Raw genomic sequence first — 18,238 nt, 5'->3', positions numbered from 1 at the left:
ATTACATTCATCTGATGAAGGTGGACTACAATCCTTGGAAGCTTACACCAGTTTGTCTAATTTAGCGTCTTCTAAACATATAGCCCATAACTGCCAGCATAAACAGAGGTTGGGATGCCTGGAGGTTATGGAAGTTGTAGTCCAAACCATCCACAACCCATCAGCCAGGATGATACAACATACAGTATCTACTGATGTTCCTACGAAACATCAATAAATACTGTTACTATTTTTGTGATTTATACTGTAAGCTTCTTTGAGGTAAATACTGGAAAGGAAATATATGTTTTTTTAATAATTAATTGTGAGCATAGCAAAGCCTGGTTTTGCCAATGTAGACTCCTATTACTCTCCCAAATAAATTTAATATTATTTTAAATTTGATATTGCACTCTTCAAAGATATATATGTATTTACACTGTAAAAAAGGGAAAACTGAAAAAGCTAACAGGTCTGCAGTGCAACTCCAGACCTATTTCTACAGAAGTGAATCCCATTAAGTTCAATTCTCATGTTACTGAATATAGAACTACTAAAATATTCTTTATAAATAATTTATATCCAATGTGAGATAGAAATACTTTATGGGAATTATAATTTTATATAATTTTCTTTTTAAAAACATAAACAATTGTGAGGCAGTAATTTTGATGGAGACTAAGATTTGTAAAGAACTTGTGTGTGTTTCTGTGTCCTGAAATAAAGACACCTAGAAACAATTAAAAAGAATATTTTAAAAATAAGCTGGTACCAATGCATAGCCAGAGACTTACAAAGAAAAATAATACATAATCACTTGGAAGTTATATTTATATAGTTATTTTTCCCCAGAGTAATCATTACTAACATATAATATTATACATTTGGCACTATATTTGCCATTGGTCCAGCAATTGGCAAAAAATGTTAGGCATATTTTATTATTTATAAAAAAATATTTAGACAGTGAGCTCACGTTGAATAACTAGGTCTACTGTATTCTGGAAACTCTTCAGCAGTAATACAGCTTTTTCATGTTCCATATGTACAAAACTGTGTCCATTTGCCTGCAACAGACAAAATAGAAAAAAAGTAAGTGTTTTAGAATTTAGTAACATGGGACATATAGTTTAAAGCTCAACCACTATCCCATGATATGGTATAATTTTGAAAAGCAATGCCATAGAACAGTGTTTCTCTACTTTGATCACTTTAAGATGTGAGGACTTCAATTCCCAGAATTCCCCAGCCAGCATCATTATGACATGCTGTGAAATTTGAACAGATGTTTGAACCTCCAACATCTGTACAAATTTTACAGCATGTCATTAAGCAATCATCAACTTTATTTTGAGGTCTTTCCCATATTATGCCAATAGAGTTGTATTTTGTTTGTCTAAGTAATTTGTTCAGTTTAGAGAAGCCATTCCCAGCATTGTACTCTCCATGTCCTTTTAGAATTCCCATCATCATGCTCAGTAGCTCATACTGAATTCTCTGTAAACATGTCAGATGAGGATGAGCTATGCATGCATTGGTCTTGTTAAAAAAAAAGTAATTTGCTGCTCAAAATGCTCTGCGTGCAAGATATTTACTTATTTACCCTTCCTTATTGACTAAGCAAAGACCCCCAGAGGAGCTTGAGAATGCTGAAACAATTTAAAAGTCTTAAACAGACTGGTCATGGACATCAACTGATTTGGAATATTTTCGGGATGTCCTGTGTAGCTCACAATGCTTTGAAAAAAAACAAAACCTTGCCTCATAATTGTGAACAACAGACCCAACTGCACAGTCTGGCATTTGCTTCATCGTACAAGCCATTAAGTACTCATCTCAGGGATTGCTAACTAGCAAACAAGTTCTTAAGCAAATTTTCTTTTGATTTTTATATATGTATGTCTATATCTATATCTATATCTATATCTATATCTATATCTATATATCTATATCTATATCTATATCTATATCTATATCTATATCTATATCTATATCTATATCTATCTATCTATAGACAGATATAGATATAGATAGATATGCATATATATGTGTATATATATATATATACACATACATACACACATATCTACTATATACATACATATATCTACTATAAACATACATATATAATATCTATATCTATATAACATGTGTGTATCTAGCAATTATCTACCCATTTACCTATTAGCACTGAGCAATAACACTTAAGACTTACGTATATACCGCTTCGCGGTGCATTACAGCCCTCTCTAAGCGGTTTACAGAGTCAGCATGTTGCCCCCAACAATCTGGGTCCTTATTTTACCGACCTCGGAAACATGGAAGGCTGAGTCAGCCTTGAGCAGGTGAGAACTGAACTGCTGGACTGTTGGTAGCCAGCAATCAGCAAAAGTAGCCTGCAGTAATGCATTCTAGCCACTGTGCCACCACGGCTCCTATTATCATTATCTATCGATATCTATCTATCTAATCTATCTTATCAATTATCTCAAGTTCTAAAGAGTAAAGCTGCCTTTAAGCACAACCCTAATTTTAATATAGTATACTATCTGGAGGGTATTAGAATACAGCAGAAGTCACTATTTTCATCATGTTTTTCCCACAGTTGTTTCCAAATTCCATCAAGAAAACAGAGGAAGAATCAGCAGAACAACAAAAGTAGATAATGGCATTGCATAAAACTGGGCTCAGTTAAATAATCCTAGGAATTTCCCATTTAGTGAACTCCAACAGCCACTTTCCAAAATCATTCCTACTTGTTATTCCAGGCTGGAAAGATTTTGAATTCAGCACAAATTCTAAACCAACTATGTCTTTATGGCTATTTAGGAACAGAATAAGCCAGGTCACAGAGTTAAATTTCTGAACCAATTGCTTACAACAGCTGTGTCATATTCCAAATAGCCTTTATATCAGACCAACATTTCATATGCAAAAAGCAGAAGCCTATCAAATGCTCAGTGTAAATGGAAAGAAGCAATCTGCGCCAAGACAAGTTTCCCCAGCCCCAACTGTGTAGTCTGAATTAGTGAATATCTCTAATCAGGAAGAGGGATATTTTGGGGAAATGTGTGTTTAATATTCCTATTTAAATTATTGAGATGTCCTAAGGCTGTATCATCTAGGACAACTATTTGTGGAATATGGAATTTATTTCTGAAAGCATGACTAACCTTAATTTACTCCAGAATTTTCTAAGACTTTGGTTTTATTAGATTAGCATCTACATGCAAAGTGTAGCATTTTTATTTGAGCATTCTAACAGCACGCATGGTTGAAGCAGTCCGGTCATATTACTTGCATAATTGCTCATTTGAATGAAGAATGTGAGTTTCATGCTTTATGCTTGGGTCAATCTCAACTATTTCTAATAATCATTGCAATGAATACCATGTTTTGTAACTCAAGTTTTATTTTTTAATTTATTCTTATGCAGGTTGTAGTTCAGAATTCTAATTTATATATACAGTTTTTACTCCTTAGCTTTGGTTTAGTAACAGTTTGGGAACTAATAGCACAACCTAGGTGTAACTGGTGTACAAGGTGGCTATTTTAGAGTTTTTAGTTGGTATGTTCCCAATTCTCCTTCACCTGTCCCACACATTCCATTTTTATACTCTCTTATGATTTGAACAAAGCACTTTTTGTTTCCAAAACTGTGCATTCAAATTCTGGCTCAGAGGCAAACTAAACTGTAGTTGGTCAGTTTGCTAGCATGACAATTTATAGTTTGTTCAACTCTATATGGAAAAGAGATAAATGCAAAGACAGGAGGAAATCAATAAATGCAAAAGCCATTTAAGAAAAAAAAAGTTTTTCAATGGAATAATTCTTTTCTTTAGTTCAGGTCTGAGCACCATACTTGGATCAGAAAGCTTTTGTTTAAAAAAAATATCAGATTGTAATCATATCTCAGGTATCTTGCGTGTGTTAAGACAATCCACTTAATTTCTGGTTAGTGGGATAGACAATATTATGTTGGCTTGCAAAGTAGACTTTAGCGATCCTGACATGAGCATGCTTGAAATAAAATTACATGTGGCAAAACTATAGCTAGCATAGCTGGTAGTATAACTTTATCATTAGCAGAGTGAGCTTCATATGGCAAGGATATAATTTGAGGCTGACACCTAAACTTTCTTTTATTCAGAGTGTTATATGAAAATTGTGGCTGCTCAAAGCCATAATATGAAATGAATAGGTTTGAATAATGGGATAATTTGCATGAATATGGAGTTGAAAGCTGATTGCTTAATGTGACAAGAGCAGTATATGAAGAAACAATGTGTAAGACTTAATGCAATGATGAATAAGTGGTTCAACACTCAACACAGAATATGACAAGAATACAACAATGTACCAGAGAGTGTTTGATTTATTTTTGAGTAAATGTATAAAAAGAGTTTTTGGTTTGTTGAGGACATGTATGTGTGTGTACTTTGACTACAAGATAATGCTTGCTGCAAAGAACCTAATATTTACAGCATTTGTTAGACTCTTTTGCAATGAGTATTGATATGAAATCAAGGTAGTCACGTCTGATAATGCCATTGGAGTAAATGATTGCAAGTAATATGTGCATTGTGAAAAACTAAAGCAAATAGCTAATTTGTGTACCCTGGTAGAATGTTTACTAAAGTTGGGAGATGCTAGACATGTAAATGATGGTAAAAAAGGATTTTATGTGCTTGTTGAGAGAAATGAACGTTTGTCAAAGGAAATAAATATGTGGAAGTGAGTGTTGGATGGGAATGCATTATTTCAGAACTTTATATAGAAAACAAGAAAAAATAGAGTTAAGTAAAACTAGGTGCTGAATCAATGTGGATTGAATATAGGAAAGAATTATCAACATAAAAATATGTAGAGATAGTTGGATATATAGAGACTGAATTAGGATGTAATATTAAATTGCAAAAGAATATATGAAGTAATAGTGGTGTATTTAAAAAAAAGAGGAAACTCAAGACTGTTATGGTTCAATGGAGTTGATGAGGTTCTCAAAGAAAGACAAGACTTTTCTAAAGAAGAAAAGTCAGTGTACTGACGTGATAAAAGCAAGGGTGGTTTAAAGATTAAAATAGAATGCACGAGTAGTCTACGGTGAATGATATTGACCAAAACTAGATTTAGCTAGTTCTTTAGCACTGTTCTTTTTCTGCACTTTTCCTTCCTTCCTTCCTTCCTTCCTTCCTTCCTTCCTTCCTTCCTTCCTTCCTTCCTTCCTTCCTTCCCTTCCTTCCTTCTTTCCTTCCTTTTTTGTGTTTTCAACGTAGTCTTTGAAATGGGCAATATGAAAAAATATTATTTATACAATGGGTGAAATTTTAAAAGAAATATAACAATGTGGTCTTGGTTTCTTTTATTCAAATTCTCTTTTTTTATGAGTTTCTTTGAGTTTGATGCAATATACAAGCTCTCAAGCTCTCATAAAATCTATAACTATACACAGAAGCACCTGTCCTATTTCAATAAAAATGACGCTTTAGATAATGACTGTGTTTCAGAGCCTTCTATACTTCTTATCGTTATTTATTTATTTATATCAAATATATATGGCCAGCCATCTCACAAATGCAACAATATAATAACAACAAAATATAATTATTATTAGATTACTATTTTTAATTGCACTGATTGATAGAGAAGGTTATCATAGCAAGTAATAACAGGTAATGAAACTTACTGGATCTTGAAAAAGGTAAGAGGATTGAATCTCATTAAGATTTATGTTAGGTGGGCAGCTATCAAGAAATTCCAGACTAATTGAGGAAATAAAATAGGTGGCAAATTACTTCTGTACTGTCAAGAAAAGAAATATGGACATGTCCATGTAATTACTAGAAATCTACTTTATAATGTGTATATTTAGATTTATAAATTTATAATCTATGGATTTATACAATTTATAAAAATTGTTAATACATTAAAATTATTACAAATATACTGAGATGTGTTATCATTCTGTTTGCAGATAGCTGATACCTTGTGTTACTCAAACATTTTAGCTTTAAGTTTCATTGTTTATAAAAATTTGCTAATGATGGGGAACTCAGCTCAAAATAAAATATCTATAGCTTGGAGAGTTTGGCTCATTTCGTTATTTGCAAATATTTCTTAATGTCTGGTTTATAGCTTGAAATTAATATTGTTAGAATTGATATGCTGACCCATGCATTAAAATATACTGCTAGAAATTAATAAAAATTATATTCTGTGATCTGAACAATTTGTTCTCTTTGCTGATGTGTGTCAAACGTTATATATAAATATTGGTCTCAACTACTCATTTCTAGTTGCTTAGGTGTATTATTTGAGGAAATAATTTCTCACACAGAGTTGGAAAGCTATCCCTAGAATAGTCGAACAACGTATATTGTTTTCCAATACCTAACTGATCATGTGTGCATATCACATGTGTATGTGAAGGTAGGATACCCAGGAGCAAATAGTAATGTATGCATTGTCAAATAAGTAAACCTATTGCTTTTATATAATAGAGAAAGAAATGAGAAGTGTAATAATAAATAGAAAGTCCACACACAAAAGATTTTTTTTAATTAAGTTAAATGTTGCTTTAACAAACAGCAAGAAAATAATTTAAGAGAAAGAGTACAAATTCCAGACAGATAAAAGACATTCAACAAAGCCTTGAATTTCATGTGCAAAACCTTAGAGGAATATTTTCTGGCAGCCAGGTTTACGCTGGCCTCTATTTAGGTCTTTTGTTTTGTTTTTTATATAAAGGCTGATGGTCCATCCTGTTGTAGTAAGTGGCCTTAAATGCAAAAACGTCTGTCTGTCTGTCCGTCCCTTTCTCATTTCCTGATGGCCTAAATTTGATTTCCCAGCTAAGAATTGAAAACCTCTAATTTAGGCCACAGTTCACCATCTATTTACTCCAGAGTAATCTTATTGTTTTGTATGGGAAAATAACATTTTAAAATGATGTTTTTGATTGGAAATGTGCAAAACTATTCTTTTTGTGAAATTCTATTTGATTTGATTGTGATGCAGTGCAAAGAGCCGATCACATTTTCTATCCAAGGAGTTTAATCAAAGGATCAGTATGTGATTCCTAAACATGCAGCATGGATAACACATGGTATGTTGGTTGATTTACTTTACCGTAAGCAAGCTTTCAGCCTTCCTTCTTTTACAGCTTTCCCCTGAACCTTAGAGGCAAGTGACTACAAAGACTGCAGGAAAGTCTGAGGAAGCATGAGGAATCCCTGCTACAATAGTACATGCTCCCAGATGGTGACACAAATGGAAGCAGGAAAAAAAAAAGATCATTTGGGGGCAAAATTAAATTATAAATGGTAGGTCACTCAAAAGCTTAGTAACATAAGATAAATTAGAATTACAGTAAACTTCAGAATGTGAGGATGGGAAATATGCAACCAAGGCAAACCGGGTTGCTTGGTTCCATCCTGCAGCGATACCACTTCACTTCAAACTCACGATTGTCATGGACATTTATAATTTTTGATGGCAACATGTTTTGCTAAAGTGCAAGATGAAAATTTAAATGGAGGTATAATACTGATCCAACAGATCATATATGATCTCCTTCAAACATAAACCTACACCATTGTCTTTAATAAGAATTGCATGCTGGTTGTCTGAGTAACGGAGTATGATCCTTATATACCGCATAATCCACTTCCCTAAGATTAATCCTTGAAAATATGTTGACTTGAAAAAACTTCCATTATTTCTATTATGGGAGTTATTCACTCATTTGTCTTTTGTTTGTTTGTTTTAAACAGAAGGTAGTCTTTGTAATGAAAAACGTCCTCAGTTGATAAGTTCGGTTAATGCATGAGGCAGGCAAAACAATGTATAGGCAAACTTTAAGCTTCCTTAACTGAAGCGTGTTGATGATGCTTTGGAGTGGATTGGCTTAGAGACAAACAAGTGGGATTTAAGAAAAATCCAATCCTTCATGTGTATTCGGGCCATCTGTAATAAGAACAAATATATTTCAGAACCTCAGTGCTAATTTTGTTTGACAGCAATTCTTATTAGGTTTGAATTCATTGCCGAACTTACCATGAAACCACCCCAGGTTTGTTGGCCACAAGTCAGGGTAATAACCAGTTTCTGAAATCTGAAAAAGGAAAGTATTGTGGCTGTGGTTTGGCTACTTTGCCACCGCCCAATTTATTGATAACTGGTAATTAAACAAAAGCAGTTTCTATTGAAAGACTGAAACATCACTTATATGCTAGGGAGAAATTGTCACACCTCATTTTTCACAACACAGACCTGCTTTTAAGATGGGATAATTTCTGTTTTGCCCACTTACACCCTGGATAAAGGGAATGCGAATTACCACGGTGAAAATGGAATGCATTTGAGGCCCAATTACTGTACGTGGTTTCCAGACCTGGTTTTTTGTTGTTGTTGTTTAATTTAAACACCATTTTGCCCAAGTTACTTACACAAGAAATACAATGGGCTAGGGAAAGGTTCACAGCCCACACATCTCAGGGGCCAAATTTCAGCTTTTGGATCCTTTCTGGAGTCCTATTTTGAGCACTTTTTTCCTGTTTGAACCTATTTCTGATGTTGGGAATCAGATGAAACCATTTTGCTTTAGGGGACCAATTACAGTAAGTAGCTGATACCCTTTCCTCATTTTATTTAGGACTAGGCAAATTTAGACTGGAAGGGTGTTAGGGTTACTACCACAACACATATTAATTAAATAGTCCCCATATCTGTATATAACTACATTGGTAATAGTAATTATGAAAATCTGGTTATATTTGTCTTAGAAAAATGTAAGTAAAAACATTCCACAAAAGTTTATACTTCCAGTAAGATTACATATAAAACTAACAATTTGCCATATTGTTTCAAAAATTATAAACAATAACAAAATAAGATTTTATAGCGTCCATTTCTGGAACTCTCAGTGAGTCATTTTGCATGAAAAGTTTACTGAGAAGAGTAAATGTTCATGTCCAAATGACTCTTAGCGGGCTGATTCATTGTGTGAACTGTACTTAATGGATGGCTGACAAGCTTATTTTCATGCATATTTATCAAGTGTATTGTTCAGTTATAATATGCATGGACGAATGATCCATTATAGTTTACAGGTATCCCTTGATTTACAACCATTTGTTTAATGATGATTCCAAATTACGACAGCCTCAGAAAAAATGACATATGACCCATCCTTGATATTATGACCATCCCACTATCCCATGATCACAATTCAGCAGCTTGACAACCAGCTTGCATTTACAGCATCTTGTAGTCGCATAATCATGATTTGCAACTTTCCCAGTTGGCTTCCAACAAGCAAAGTCAAACTGGGTTCACTTAATGACCATAGTGATTCACTTAATATCTGTGGTGATTAACTTAATGACTGCAGTAGCGATGGTCGTAAAATCAGGTTCGGTCACATGATGACTCTCTTAACAACTGCATTGCTTAGTAACTGAAATTCTGGTCCCAAATATAGTTGTAAGTCAAGGACTACCTGTGACAACTACAGACTGAACTATCGTTCAATCAAACTATTAATTATCAGATGACAGGTTTAAATATGATTATTCCCCCTGGTTCTTATATAACCAAATAGATTGTGAACAATAATTAAACAACTATAAAAGGTATTTTAAAGCATGCTGAATGTGTTGCCCATAAATGAAGTAAAATGCTCTGGCTCTGCTTTGTTTGAAGATTCCACGCCAGTTGCACTCCAGGCCTCTCCCTCTGGCAGCACTTACGCAAGGGGACCGATTTCTATATTTACTCTGGTATAAAATCAATAGGAGATTTTATGTCAATTCTTTATCACTGTGAATACGTCTTCTAAATGGAGAAATGTACCATCAAAAAAGACCTTTCTCCTCCTCTTTCAATCTGACAAAATCCTGAGCAAAGACTCACCTGAAACTTTCAGTATTCAGAAAAAGGGAAACAGGCATTGCACTCTGCCAGGTTGAGCATAATTCAGCACTTGACCTACTCACCCAGTAGACAGGATATGCTACTGGAAACCTTTCTTCTCTTTCCTGGACCCTGCTTGATTCAACATTCTTTACCTGGCTTTTTTTTGTTTTTGGTGGAAGTTAGGTCTATTAGCCAAAATCCATTAATTGACAGATTTCAGCAACAATTATTAGCTGCGTTGTGACAAGGGAGCACGCATATTTTTTTAAGTCCACTCACTCATACAACTCACATATTGCTCAGTTAGCAAAGAAAAGCTCTAACAATGACTTAACCGTATCAGAAATGAGCATGGAAACCAAGCCTAAAGTATAAAAAAAATAAATAAAGCAAAGCCAAACCTGAGGACCCAATGTGATGTGAAAAAGAGAGTGTACAAGTTGGCAGTCATTTTCAATCTAGAATTCCTCTAGTCACGTTCAAGAAGGAATGGCAAATGTCTAACATTATCTGCAAAAGGACCCTTGATATTTTAAAATGGGTTAAGTTTACTTGGTGGCAGAATTCACTATGATTTAGGTCTTAACTGAATGTCATCAGTACAGCTCCTGAAAAACATACAATGAAAATTCATGCCGAGTATGCTTTTTTTCAGAACAGTTACTTTCAAGCTGTAAGCAACTAATATTTCAAGATATGCTAACATGGAGATAGTTTTACCACGGATGCTTTATATGGGTCTTTGTGTGCTGTGGCAGGATAGAAATTAAATAAATAAATACTTAAGAAATCCTATTATTTCCATAATTATCTTGTCTATGGTAAGGCGTTGACATAATTTCAACTTCCTAACATTATAATTATGTTCCTTCAAGCTGTCACGATTGAACATTTATTTTCAATATGCTGCCGAGATTTTTTTTTTAAAAAATATGTCAGGATGTTACACTTAGAGATACATAAAGGTGTTGTTCTGAATCTGCAGTAAACATGTTCTCTTCATACCTCTCTCAATGTAATGGTGACAAACAATTAAGCAAAGAGAACATATATCTATTGTGATGATGCTGTAGGTAAAAAGAAAATAGCCTTTTGCTCTGTATCACCTCATAACTGTGGCTAAGTAACTAACAAATTGCCTTTCCATGACCAGCATTCAAATGCTCTGTGGAACAATAAGATCTTAAGTGCCTTCCTAAAGGCAAAGAGATTAGTGGCATTCTGTTTCCTTAGGACTTCAGGTTCCACTCTGCTCACTTTTCATACAATGCGAACCTTTGGCATATCCTCCCACAAAAGTATGCACAAGGTGGGCTGAATCTTGTCAAGGAAGATGATCCTGTAAATACCCAGGAGCCAAGCGATGGAGAGTTTTAACAATGACCATCAGCACTTTGAGATGGGCCTGGAAGCAAATAGATTAGCAACGTGCCAATACTATCATTAGTGTTAATGTAGAAGAGAGAGAGAATATGGCCTTTGACAAACAGGAGGAAGACTCACTGCCAAGGTAATCATCAGGTATTCAAAATCCCCATGTCTGGCCTAGAACTCTAATGCATGTAAGCTTCTCGCAAGCTCCTCCCTAGTTCACACAAGAGTAAGGGAAGAGAGGGAGAGGTGCACTCAGACTTGCAAGGACCTGTTATAACTTTAAAATAAACGTAATATTGCTCTTCATGACTTTGGTTTCCTAGTCTGGTCTATCTTGAAGGGCTGACCATTGCATTGTTAAATCTGCTACCGTCCAGTTAGCAAATAAACAGACAGTACAAATATTAGCTTCCAAGTCACCTTAAAAAGGCAATCCAATATTAAGTGGCTGCACTGGTCTAACTATTAGGTGATCAGGACAGGAGTCACTATTGTCATGGCCTCCTAGTCCAAAAAGACCAACAATTGGCACACCAGTCAAGTGAAGGAACCCCTGGTCAGGGCGTCCACCTCCTGTTCTAGCAGGAACCACAAAGCCAGGAGGATCTTCAAATTCCAGATCTGTTCCCTTAGTGAGAGACCACATGCAGAGTCAAAGTTAGATCAAGCTAGACCAACCACAAACAAACAGTAACTTCTTCTTGCAAAGTTTTGATCCATCTGGCCTTCACAGAATGGCCATTCCCATTTTACAACTAAAATTGTATCTATCTTTAGTTTGGATTAAACTAGATATATAAAGAATGCAAGAAATTCCATAGTCTAACACAGGGGTAGTCAACCTTGGCTCTTTTATGACTCGTGGACTTCAACTCCCAGAATTCCTGAGCCAGCTAAGAGCCAAGGTTAACTACCCCTTGTCTAACACAAGGAAAGAAATAGCAGAGCAGAAAAACCTAAGCTACCAATTTTTTCCTCTTCCTGCAACCCCTTAATTTTCCCTTTACCTGTAAATTCTGGCCTCTTCCACACTTATATGCTTACATATGTATACTTACCAACATATCTACTGCTGTATTCTAGATCCGCTCTAGTAGTAATCAAGGGGCCAAGTTCACAAAATGCCAAGTTTCATAAAATCACCTCTTTACCCTAAGCCTAACATGTATGACAATGCTGGTAATATTAAAATAACTTAGACAAATGTAGAAAATAAGTTTTGAAGTTTTCATAGTTTATTTTTATTATGAATTCGTATCTCATATTTATTAAAATTGATTTATGTATTTATTTTTCTCTGTAGATGCCAACGTAGGACACTGCTCTAATAACTGGGAAAGGGAATGAATGACACAAAGAGAAGGAAAAGAAGTATTCAAAGAGTGATTGCATTTGAATAATAAAAAAGGGGAATGAGTGTAGGTATGTAGGATATATGATATATGATAAGCATGTTTAAAAAGCAAGTGCAACAGAAGCTTAGTTTTGTTATTCCCTTAAAATATGTTTCCACTGACAAAGAGACATGCCACGTATAAAAGTGAACCAGATCCATACCAATAGCCATCAATATGTAGATATAAGGTCAGTTACTTAGATTGAGTATACTTTCTATGAAACACCTTGATAGAATGGATCCCAAACCTATCCTACAGAAATCTGCTTGTCTATCAACATCTTCAATAAAACGATTAGTGCTTATTGTTCCAGTCCATTAAAGTTGCAGTTGATAATCATCATAAGCTACATAAACCTAAAGAATTAACTACAAATTTGAATATTTTACAGTCTGAATGTAGCCTACATTACTTGAGCAAGTACTGTTAAATCCAACAGTATCATTGCTGTGCTGTTAGTATGCTGACTTGGAAATAAATCTTATTGATTTATTTGGTAGTTAAGCTTAAACATGCATGCTTTGGAAATAATGACTAATTGGCTTAAATAAAAGCACATTAATTTAGCAAGCATCTATCCAGCTCAATATAAAAAAGACAATTCTTTCACATTTATTAGTTGAAAATTTATAAAAGGTGGAAGATACCAGAATCCTGATTTGGAAATGTTTTTAATTAATTGCTTATTTACTGTAAAATGCTTAAAAGGCATAAGACTTTTTAGCAATTTCCCGGGACAAATTTTATGAATCAGTGATCCAATCAGATTAAGAAATGTTTACACTGAAGCTCTTTTCTGATATAAATACAGAATGGCACTACACCCTAAACATTGAATAAAATTGTGCCCTAACATTTGCATGGTAGTGGTGTTCATTTAAGGAACTGACACAGGACTGTATAAGTATAAAATTACAGGTTGAGTGTGTACCTAAATGTCTTATGAAATGGTTATTGCAACAGAGAACATCCTGAGTGCAGGCTGGACTTCTACAGTTGCATGAGGAATAGACTCAATCAGATAACTGAACAAGGTTTTTTTCTTTTATTTTATAAAAATTACTTATTCAAACTCTTCAGTTCTATGATACTGAAGAACAACAGTAAAAAATAAGTAGGCAAAAAGCTTTACCAAAGGAGAACATAAATCAAAAATTCTTCCTTTATTTAGAGTAGTAAACTACTGTTCAGAAGTTGAAGGCAATTGTATTTTGCGTACAATAAAATGGCTTTATCCCTGTACTAGCATAAATATTTATAACATAAGCTGATAAATAAAAAATAATACAATTCTAACAGTTTTTTTTTGTTTACACTGAATCTCATTATTATAGCTTACAGGGTAAATCAAATCCTTTCCTAAAAATTATTTGGTTCTATTACTGGACAGTCAGCTAATACACACACACACACACACACACACACACACACACACACACACGCACGCACACTAAAGGGATTTTTTTTATTCTGCTTTTTTTTTAAAAAAAAAAAGTTATACGTAGGTGTCTCTTCAGCCAGCTTCACATTCAGGAATAAAATACCAAGTTCTATAAGTAAATAAAATAGGCCCTAGGTCAATATTGGGCAAACATCATGTTAATATTGACTTTTACTATTCAGAACATACTATCTCCTTCAGACAAGCTGCTTTCTCTCTCTTTCTTCATACTTAGCCAACAACAAATCCATGTCTATTTGTGAGAGTAGCAATTCTGTGCAGATTGCCAGCATCTTAGCACTTGAATCTTAGTCTCAGACCATTTGAAACTTATTTTGGGCAGGCAGAGAAAAGTGGAATATGACGGCATGCAGATGAGCAAGGATATCTGCAGTAAAACCATGCTTTCATTAAGTAGCAGTTCTCATTTACCTGAATAATCTTATCACCAGGCTGAAGCAGGTTAGATGCTGGTCCATCAGGCTGAACCCTAGTAACAAAGATACCCTACAAGTCAAAAGCAGCAGAGATTAGACAACTGAGAACTCACTAAAGATTTCTGCATAGATTAAATCGGTGACTTTCGTAATACTAATAATGATTATTCCAATGATGGTAAGCAATCTTTTTGCTGATTTGTAAGTTCTCCATAAGCTTTAGAGCGGTTGTTCAGGTATACATGTTAACCTATCATTTTATTGGATTGGAAGCCACAGCCTCTGAAACACTCATACAAATGTATGTTTTCTGTGTTGAGACTAGTTTAACGAAGAGAAGGACGAGGGGGGACATGATAGCAGTGTTCCAATATCTCAGGGGCTGCCACAAAGAAGAGGGAGTCAAGCTATTCTCCAAGGCACCTGAGGGCAGGACGAGAAGCAATGGATGGAAACTGATCAAGGAGAGAAGGAACTTGGAACTAAGGAGAAACTTCCTGACAGTTAGAACAATTAACCAGTGGAACAACCTGCCTCCAGAGGCGGTGAATGCTCCAACACTGGAAGTTTTTAAGAAGAGACTGGACAGCCATTTGTCCGAAATGGTATAGGGTTTCCTGCCTGAGCAGGGGGTTGGACTCGATGACCTCCAAGGTCCCTTCCAACTTTTTTATTATTATTATTATTATTATTATTATTATTATTATTATTATTATTATTATTATTATTATTATTACTATTATTATTACTATTATTATCTTACTCAGTTTCTCACAAAATGCAACTTATAGATTTATATATTTATATCATAGTATCTACTATACTATCCTGCATAATATCTTTTGCTATAAAACAAAAACAGTATCTGCAAAGATTTTTTTTAAATATTAAATTGTATTCTTGAATTAACACGTGGAAGAAACAAAATTTCAGACAGTATCTATTGAATGTGCTGTAGGAGATGACTAGGTTGAGCCAGGGGTCAAAATGCATCATCCAGCTCGAGTCCCTTTGCACCCACAGGAGATCTAAGTCCAGCCCACCTTGAATTCCACTGACTACAGCCAATTTGCTCTGATCGTTAGTAGTTCACATTCTTGTAGAAAGCGTAAGCTTGCAATAAAACTTTATATTCATTTGAATTGCCTGGACTTCCTGATTTTTCTGCACTTGACATGTACAGTGTTAGTAAAGAATAGACCAAATCTTTCTTATAAACCAAAATCTTATTTGCTACAGCTTCATGGGAACTGGAAATACAGTACATATTGAAATGTTTATCACACTACTATCTCATTGCTATAGAATGTACATTAAGATATGGAACTTCCCATTTGTTTAAATTCTACTAGTAGATAAATACAAGCACTTGTCTTAATACAATGTTACAGATGCATCAAATAAACATTATGTATGTATGTATTATGTATGTATGTATGTATGTATGTATGTATGTATGTATGTAAGCAATACCGCTTTCAACAAGATTTTTAATGCCTAATTGAATAAAAGACAATAGCTAAAGAACCAAGCACATTTGGGAAGAAAAGATGTGAAATTATTAAAAACAGATTACCATAAAGAAATTGCAGTTAATTACTTCACCCAGGGGTTGTATGTTTCAAATTCGAAATGGCCTTTTAAAGATTCAAAGCTCTTACATTTTTGAAAATGCAATATATTACCTTATCAGAAGGTTTGAATGGATTTCCTTGGCCGCTTATTCCTCCACTGATACTAAATCCAAGTCCTGGATTCTTCTCTATCCTTACACAAAACTATATATAAAAGACACAGAGTTATGACTGTATTCTTGTATTCATGTCGATAATAAATATAAGTGCTCCACTTATTGTGCTGTAATTAGTGTTATTTTATTAAGACTGATTTTGGTGACTTTTATTCATCATTTCAGAAAATATTATTCCCAGAGTAATACTTCGCATTGCTATATATATATTTCATCAACCTTATTTCTTTTTTTATTATTATTATTTTTTTATTAAGAATTTTAAATTTTTTTACAATATATGTCCCCCCTCCCTCCCCACCCTCCCCTCCCACCTCCACTTCCCAGAGGCTCCCACCTCCACTTCCCAGAGCTGATTTGTACCCAGAGGGTACAAATAAACAATCATAATCTAAATAACATTACCCAACTATACTAGCAGTTAAATCCATAACATACTTTAACTCCCTTTCAAAATAAGTATTAACCAATTAACAACCAAAATAATAATATACCTAATTAACAACCAAAATAATAATATAATTAAACCATAAAATTCAAAATAATATTCAACCCTATTAAACTATTAATAATAATCTTAAATTCACTCATAAACTAAATGATACTTTTCAATCTCCTAGTTCATCTATATCTATAAAATCTCTAAATAATGTTATAATTAAATCATAATCAAAAGCTAAATAATACTTTTCAATCTTATACTTCTTCTATCTATAACATCTCAAAATAATATTATAATTAAATTGTAAAACTAAAAATAGTATTCAGCCATATTAAGCTAAATAATACTTTTCATATATAATCAATCCATCTTCTCCAAACCAAAATATATAACCTTATTTCTTTAATGAAAGCTAGAAATAGGTACAATGTAGAGAAATCCCAAAATCTTAGCCATTAGGAGCAAAGGAACTGCAAAACTCAGCATTCTTAAAACTCTGAAACATTCTTTCCCTAATGAAGCATTTCAAAACCTGTTCCTGGGCTTTTCTCTTTTGAGGTTCAGTAATTTCCAGAAAAAAAATATATTCTGAACTAGAAGGAGTTCTGGTTTGGAGGATTTACTTCGGAATATACAAAACCCTACCAGAATTGCAAAAAATATTCTAGATTTCTGATGTTCTACACATTCCTATAAGAAATTGTGCTTGCACAGTGTGTTCAGTGCTAATCTTGTATTTCTTAAAATTAAAAATCTGATTGATTCAGTATTGATGCACACATGGAACTAGATATAATTCAGGATTTTCTTTGGCTTCTATGCTCACAAGCTGAAAAAAAGGCCACATTTACAACCCAATTGTAAGTTTCTTGTTAAAGAAAGCTAGACAAAGATTACTTCCTCAACCAGACACTTGGTGTGAAACCACTGCAGTGTGATATGGTATCATGTTGACCTTCCCTCAAATTCTTTTAACAACTTTTACCCACATGATATTCTGCGACATGCTCACCTGTTCTGGATAACCATCCATACTCCTCTGCCCTTTTGTTTGGATGACACACCTCCCTGCTTGTGGCGCCCGAGAGCTCTGAGAAGGGATCTGTATTGGCAACGGTGGCTGATACTGCTGGATTGTTACTTTGTTCATGTTGCCCTCATATGGCTGCTCTCGACTACGATGCTGTAGACTTTGTGATCCCATCAGAGTCTGAATATGGCTACCTGCCTGTGTATAATAGCAATCCATTAGACCAGTGATGTATACAATCACAAAAAGCAATACATAAAATTTTATAGTTTGATTTGATTTTGATTTTATTAAATTTATACCCCGCCCTTCTCCCGGAGGACTCAGGGCGGCTTACAGCCAGTTTAAAACAATGGTACAATACAATACAAAATTTAAAAAGATTAAAAATAACTATTTAAATTTGGCCGGTTCTACTAAAAATTTAATTTAAAACCCCTTTAAAATACCCCTAGGCCAGTCCTGCCTGCTGA

At 34.2% G+C, this 18,238-nt stretch overlaps 1 protein-coding gene across 1 annotated transcript in view; it reads right to left on the bottom strand.

Moving 5' to 3' along the window:
* Nucleotides 1-938: 938 nt before the first annotated feature.
* The window catches only part of LRRC7 (leucine rich repeat containing 7), a 119,103-nt gene continuing 101,803 nt past the window's right edge, over nt 939-18,238 (bottom strand). The window contains exons 22-25 of the mRNA XM_015821195.1: nt 17,748-17,963; nt 16,229-16,321; nt 14,539-14,613; nt 939-1,046 (exon numbers count right to left, since the gene is read on the bottom strand). Coding sequence (XP_015676681.1) covers nt 939-1,046; nt 14,539-14,613; nt 16,229-16,321; nt 17,748-17,963 — 492 coding nt within the window. The remainder of the gene's footprint in view (nt 1,047-14,538; nt 14,614-16,228; nt 16,322-17,747; nt 17,964-18,238) is intronic.

Source organism: Protobothrops mucrosquamatus, unplaced genomic scaffold (genome assembly GCF_001527695.2).
Source record: "Protobothrops mucrosquamatus isolate PMUCROS unplaced genomic scaffold, P.Mucros_1.0 scaffold1270, whole genome shotgun sequence".
NCBI classification, from domain to species: domain Eukaryota; kingdom Metazoa; phylum Chordata; class Lepidosauria; order Squamata; family Viperidae; genus Protobothrops; species Protobothrops mucrosquamatus.
Note: the sequence above shows the minus strand (reverse complement) of the source record. Positions and strands in the feature narration are given on the sequence as shown.